This window comes from Sitophilus oryzae, unplaced genomic scaffold (genome assembly GCF_002938485.1).
Source record: "Sitophilus oryzae breed Bouriz unplaced genomic scaffold, Soryzae_2.0 scaffold_1060_pilon_pilon, whole genome shotgun sequence".
Lineage (NCBI taxonomy): Eukaryota > Metazoa > Arthropoda > Insecta > Coleoptera > Curculionidae > Sitophilus > Sitophilus oryzae.
This window is the reverse complement of record NW_022145683.1, coordinates 1,108,241-1,115,648: the sequence shown is the minus strand read 5'-3', so window position 1 is coordinate 1,115,648 and position 7,408 is coordinate 1,108,241. Positions and strand designations below refer to the sequence as shown.

At 36.2% G+C, this 7,408-nt stretch overlaps 1 protein-coding gene across 1 annotated transcript; it reads right to left on the bottom strand.

Annotated features, from left to right (window-relative positions):
• Positions 1-22: 22 nt before the first annotated feature.
• Positions 23-7,408, bottom strand: LOC115877595 (mediator of RNA polymerase II transcription subunit 14). The gene is made up of 14 exons (XM_030893845.1): positions 7,078-7,408; positions 6,889-7,021; positions 6,531-6,830; positions 6,337-6,469; positions 6,037-6,277; positions 5,818-5,956; positions 5,601-5,742; positions 5,341-5,545; positions 5,118-5,277; positions 4,079-4,283; positions 2,184-4,016; positions 869-1,386; positions 566-739; positions 23-282 (listed from the first exon to the last, which is right to left on the bottom strand). Exons 1-14 carry the CDS (start codon positions 7,245-7,247, stop codon positions 97-99), a joined length of 4,539 nt encoding a protein of 1,512 aa, XP_030749705.1. The 5' UTR covers positions 7,248-7,408; the 3' UTR covers positions 23-96.

The following is a 7,408-nucleotide window of genomic DNA, read 5'->3' as shown; positions in this document are numbered from 1 at the left end:
TAAAAACAAGAAAAAACATTCCTATAATAAATCATATAGCTTTATATTTATAACGAATTATTTACATGATACTGAAACACATCAGACTCCAGCAACCTATTGCGGACCCATCATGCCCACTTGCATGTGGGGTTGGTATCCCTGATTTCCCCCTTGACCTGGCAGAGGCATGCCTGGGGACTGAATCTGCTGACCCGGACTTTGTTGAGGATCGGTGGGAAGTGTCAAATTTAGAAGTAGTTCTCTTAGAGCTGGATAGACTGTACATTCCATTGATCCAGCCTATATACATAAAACGTCAGAGATGTTATATGTTAAACATTTTGTTTTATAAACAAGTTTTAAATATATCTTATAAACATGTATGCCTAACATGTTGAATGAATTTCCAAAAAACTTGACTGAAAACTAGACAATTTAATTATTTTTTTTAATGAATGTTCTACATTTAAAAATAAAAATAAAAAAAAAAAATATAATCAGCCAAAACCGGGACAAAATTGAATGCACTGTACACAGACAAAATAAAAAATATAGAGTTTACAGAATTAAAGTTAATGCATACCTGCATCTGACAGAAATGCCTGAGTAGTTGACTGGCGGCTGTCATCGCGGGAACAGAGCCGGATTCCCGTTTTTCGGCTAACTGAGTTATATTGCCAGCTATGTCGTATATTAGAGGAAGACACACAGAGGGCGGTTCCATGTTAGATGGGTAGCCTAACCTTGTTATTTGTATCTGAAAGACAAGAGTAAATATTGGAGGCTAATAATATAGAATGTTCAAAAAAAAATTGTCAAGAAAAAATAAAAAACAAAAATTCGCATTCTTATCTTTAAAAAATTATAAAAAAATAAATAAACTTACAAAGAATAATATCTTATTCCTGAAGGCTAACACGCCTTGAGTACCGGTCGGTACTATCGGAATAGCATTCGGAGGAATCCTTAACAACCATTGGACAGACCACTTCATCCCTTGCTGCTGCGCCAACTGAGGCATCATATCCAACCTCATGATCTGAATGAAATCCTTCAAAACATTCGGCGGACAGTTCAGCATACTACAAAAAGTAAACGTCGAGGTAGGCTTGTAGGGAGGAGCCGCAGCCCTGGTCTCGAAAAACCTCTCCAACACTTGAATTTCCTCCATAGACCACACGTCCTTATGCTCGGGAAGTTGAGTGATCTTAATGTGTAGGCTTTGCAAGTGTTGAGTGTTTAATCCTATGCGACACTGCAACATTTCGTTGACCTTGAAGTGAATGACGCCGGGTTCGTTGTTGGGGATCGCTGTCAAGTAGGTTTCGGTGTGTATGAAGCGTTGTAGTTGTCGTCTCATGTAGACGCAGCCTAAGAACCTTTCCAGTGAGCTCATTTCCGGTCCTAGAAGTAGAGATGGGAGGTAATAAAAAATATCGATATCGACACATTTTTTGCAAAGTATCTATTCTTATCAATACATGCCTATATGCACAATTTTCTCATCTTTTTTACAATAAATGCTAATTTGTTTTTAAATTTTTAAAAAATTTATAAAAAGCTGTTACACAGAATTCGATACTTTTTTTTATTACAGAGCCTCTTAGATATCGGTATCAAAGTTTTTCATATTTTTTTCAAATAAAAATGCGGAAAGTCTGATTTTTTTATACGTTTGTTACAACTGTTACATAGGATATCGATACTTTCTGATTCATTATTATCGATACTTTTTTGGCAATATCGATTGTTATTGATACTTTTTGCCAAGTATCGATTCAAATCGGTACATACCTAAAAAGTATCGATACTCTAGTAATTTTTAAAAAAATAAAACTGAAAGTCGGGCTTTTAGAATTTGTGTTACAACTGTTATATAAGAGCTCTATGTTTTTTATGTCTTTATGATAGAATATACACCAATCACCTAATTGGGTAATTTATCAAGTAACTTAAAATGTAGAGAAGTTATATCTAGGGATGTCAAGATAATAAAAAGTACCGATATCGATTAATAAAAAGTACCGATACTATTAGGTAACAATATTGAAAGACCGACAATCGTAATTTTATTTGTCACTATCAGGAAACTATTGATACCAGTTTGGAATCGCTCTAAAAATATAGAAACGAAAAGCTCTCAATACCACCATAGAAGTATCGATACTTCCGCAGTATCAAAATATCGTTAGTATCCTTACCTGGAATACACTGAGGATGAACAGACGGACAACACAACGATTCCAAAGCCTCGTGAGTTAGTAGGGTCGGCACAGCCCCAGCCCACGACTTCTGAGGCAAAACCCTCGTCAAATGGTTCGTTTTCAAGTCGATCTGCTGCGGACTGTGCATCACCGGACCCCCGGGAGACTGCCCAGCTCTAGCAGGCGACGGCCTAGGCATACTCGGTGATCCAGGCCAATTAGAAGCCGCCGGACTCTGAGACGCTGGAAACGGACTTCCGTCAGTATGACTCGAAGGAATATAACTCCCTACAGGCGAATGTCCAGGTAAATTCACCCCCTGAGGCCCGGGACTTGAATTACTTAATAATCCTCCCGGACTGGCTAATTGTGGATTTAACGGGGAGTTCGGTACCAATCCAGAGCTTGGACTGGGGTGTGGCATGGGACTAGGATTGATATTCGCCGACAAAGACGTAGGGGAAGCCATATTAAAAGACGTTGCAGGGCTTGAACCGAAGTTAGGATGATTTTGTGGTATATTAGCCGTGTGAGGTGATGCAGGAGTGTGAGGATTAGAGCCTGAGGGCGGTGTTAGGGGCGGATGGAAACGTAGTCCTGGTTCCGAGCGGGTTCCCCCCGCGGGGGATTGAGGAGGTCGTAGAGGGCCCAGAAAATTACCCCCACCGTCTATCTCCATAGGACTGGGAGGGTTATCGTCTTCACTCTGACTCCTCCTCCTAAAAACAGCACTTTCATCGACGTACTTGGATAAAAACGTCTTCAAACCCGGTGTAGGACTAAAAACGTCAACAACGTTACTTCTTTCAAACCGACTGTAGGCTCCGTCCCTTAGGGACACCAAACCTCCCCCCCTAATCCTTAACTCCAAACAGTACATGCCCTGGAACGCGATCCGAATCAACGTGCAAGACTGCGCCATAATTGTAAACGTTTGCACGGGGACCTTGGGTCGGTTATTATGAACCCCCAGTTGCGGCAACGTCGGAAGCTTACTAATCGACAACAACGCCTCATAGGTTTCAGTTAAAAGCTGGATTATTTGAGCTAAATTCCTGTGTTCGTTTAAGTGTGCTTCCAGTTGTTCCTGGATTAATGAGTGCGCGTTTAGTGAGTTATGCATCGCGCCGAAAGTTAACCTAAAAACTTTCTCTTGGCTGTTCCAAACAATCGAAACCATAGCTCCCTTTTCTGGACCGTAACACAATACCAGCTTACTATAGTTATAGGACTTAATTGAAAATAAATTCGCCAAATAACTGTACTTGTCCACCTTTAAATATTCGCTCAAATCATGAACTATTGTGTACAAATGAACAATTTGCCACCAGTCACTTAACAAACAATCCACTGTCTTTGACGTTTGATCGATAGTTGTCATTTCATACTGAAAATAAATTGGTCTTCTTGAACCTTGTTCCTTCGCGTGGGTACTCGACAATGGAGTTGAATAAAAAACAAACTCAACCACCCAACTTTTGATGTTTCCCTTGATTAAAACTCTGATCGACACCGACAGGAGGCGTTTTAGTAGTGCCATCCAGGCGGGTGAATGTCCCACTTCTGATGTTGGTGGGGGTAATTGTATGAGTTTCAAAAGAAGGCCTGTCGCGTTGGCTTCGACTTGGAGGCCTTGGTGGAAGACGTTCTTTTTCGTTAGTTCGTTTGCTAGGGTGACGTATGGGAGTCTTTCGTCGCACATGGCAACGACGTGAGCTAGTTCGGCAATAAAATAGGCCGGCTGTTTTGATCTTCTTGTTGCCGACTCGGGTTTAAGATAACCTTTTCTTTTTAGCGAGTTTGGTTCGGTATGATCGGCATCTAGACTTCCTAAATAAAGGGGAAGAAAAAGTAAAATAATAAAGATATACTGTAAAAGATAACAATTTTACCATCGATGGAAGTAAATGGTCCGTGAGTGGCAACGAAAGTGTCGAATTCAATTAATGTTTGAACTTTTAAAAATACTTTTGGTATCTCGGTCTCTATCGATTCGTCGTTAGGATTGTCATCGATGCTTGAATGCTTTACCACGCACATATAGAAGGAACAATCGATTTCGCAAGGACTGTTTTCTTTTTCGTTAATTTCTACGATCTGAAAAAATAAATAAAAATTGGATTTTTTTTGGATATTAAATTCTCTTCAGTAATAAAGGTAAACATGTTATAAAAATGCGCTAACCATAGAAGAAATTTTAGTTATACAGAAGTAGAACAGGGTTTCAGATTTAAAAAAAAAGCCATTATCTTCTAAGGTGACGTATGCCACAAATTCTCGGTAAGATTTATATTATTATGATACAGGGGCCCAACCACTTTAGTTAAATTTACGAAGGAATAAAACAAATGGAGACGAAATATGGTGTTCTCAGCCAAGAGTCAGCGTCTTTGGAGTATATGTGTCGAAATTTTTTACCTTCATTTTGAGAATTAAACTCATTTGAATACTGAAAAAAAATGTCTAGAATTTTATTATAGAGTGAGAAAAATGATTTTTTATATAGCTGTTGTTGTGGCGTTTTTTTGCTGCTGTGGGCTACTGTTGTTTATTGTGTTTTTCATTATTGTTATGTTTATTGTATTTTTTCATCTTTTATTTTTGTAAATATTGGCTTGTCCATTAATAAACATTTACTTATTTATTTGTATTAACTTGAACAGACCAAACATAAGAAAATAAATTTAAATTTTTACAGTAATCATATAAAAATATGTTTTAACAATGCTGTATTAATTCGATTTTAATTTCAAAAAACAAACAAAAAAAATATCTAAAAAAATACACAAGATACATACATTAACATTAAATCAAAACAAAAATATAACTAATCAACAAAATAAAAAAAAATAAACCATAAAAACATTTAAAAAAAAGGGTAAACCAAAAATAGTATAAAAAAATATATTTTTCAAATTAAAAAAAACTTACCAGAACTACATTCGTGTGTCTATGCAACTGGATATACATATGATGGCTGCCTATTTTAGTAATGGGATGATCGGGAACATGCAACAGTGGTAAATGCTCATGTGCAGTAGCTGGCAAATGTTGCAAAGTCTTCTCACATCGCCTCTTAGTAATCCAATATCTAAAAAATAAAATTATCAACTCAAACACTTTTAATTTAAGAAAAAAAAAACGGTAATTTTACCTTAATTCAGATATATATGTGGGAAGTTTTGAGTGATCTCCATTCAAAACGTTATTAATTTCTGGTATCAAAGGTGGATCATATTCTGGCACGTGACTTTGGAGCATCCCTGTATGAGTATCGACAGTAATAAGTAGTTGTTCAGCTCTTAAACATGGCTGTAAAATCGCTACGGAAAGAATAGCAGGAGACCCTTGTAATGTACCTAAAAATCAAATGTTTTAATACAAACTATATTAATAAAAAAATAATTAACTTACATTCAACATCTTTTAACATTCCTTGAAGCTCCAATTTTATATCACTTAATCTACTTCTAGTTCTGACATAAATCGTATGAACCAGTAACCTTTCCATTGATAAAATTTCACTTCTTATTGCCCTATCAGCTATTTCAGATTCCTTAAAACATTATACAAGGTATTTTTTGATTAAGGGTCCGATAATTTACAGGGTCATTTTTTCAGATAAATTTACCTTGTTTCCAAGAGAAGGTACGTGAAGTACTGCCAAAGGTCGAGCAGGATCATGCTGGTCCACCTGAATAGTTAATTTATAACCTAACTCAGATCTTAAGTCTTTATTTGCTAGTTCTTTGCCCTTATTTGTTAGTTCCCTAAATAGATTAAATACAAAATTAAAATAAAATAAAACTAAGAAAAACTACATATTATAAGTTTATTAATACAAAATTACCTCCAGTACGATACAGTTAAACACCTTCCAGGTACATATTCGTCTACGTGAATATGATCATCTAACCGATCTCTCATTAGCCTTAATGTTTGTGAATATAATACTTCAAGTTGTAGAGATTGACAGAAAAAGTGTAAACAATTATAGACTTCAGTTAAAGGTTGTGGATTATCAACCAAACGCGATTGAATAAGTTGATGAATGTACTGAACTTGTAACGGATGAACTAACGCTTTTCCATCTAAATACAAAAAAAAATAACAATTTTGAATAAATTTTTTAAATTTACTATATTCGTACCTCCTGTTTCTTTATCTTCAACTAAAATATCAATTTCTAGCAATCTCCATGGTATATTGGGTCCATCTCCCATTACAGTTAAAGCAACTTCAAATTCATGCTGAACATGAAATATAACTCTCCCATTTTCAATCTATAAACAAAAAAATAACAACCTAAACAACTTTGCAAAATAAAAAAAAACAACAATTTACCTTTGAATTCTTCATTTGAGGTAACAAATTTCCAGTGACAAGCCTATGCTGAATGACCTGATTCAACTTTAAAAGCGTGTTCCTTTTTTCCTGAGGTGTTATTGGGTCAGGAGGAACGATTTTCTCTCTAATACATGCAGGAAGCCTTCCGTAAGTACCAGTAGTCAAGACTTCAACTGCTGCTGGGATGTGGAAATTTGGCAAACGGGCCTGTACTAGGGTTTCTCTAGCCATCCTAGCTAGCATATCAGCTGTTTCGACAAAAAGAAGCGACTGCTTATCTAGGAATGCCATTATTCTCTAAAAATTTATTAAAATAAATCAGTATTTATTAGTTTTTATGGTATAGATGACATACAGCAGATTTTTCAACTTTTGAAGCACTGTTTGCCCATTTTACCAATGCAAGAAGCCTTACAAACAACTGCCTTGTTCTAGTTGAGAAGTTATATATTTCAATTTTTCGTTCCATATCAGTTTTACGGGGCAATCTAAAATCGAAACCTGATTTAACTTGTACTATTTTAATGATGAATAAAACACATACAATTCCGCCAATACAGTTAACTCATGGTAAGTTCTCTGTACAATAAAATCGATAAGCATGGCAAGGGACATCATGCCACCTCTATTTCCTTCTTGGGGCCCACTAATAGCATTCTGTCCTACACTGTTTGCAACTGGAGCTTGTAACCCCTCCAGCGGTAAAGGGGCCATTTTTTTAGTTTATTCCTAAGCAGTATCGTCTGTTCAAACTATCTTTCTCACATAGTTTAAAAAGTTTCTTTAATTCTAGAATGTAAACGTTTATAAAAACAAATTAATCATAAGTTGACACAAACAAGAAAAACTTTGCCAAACGACATTGACATCACATT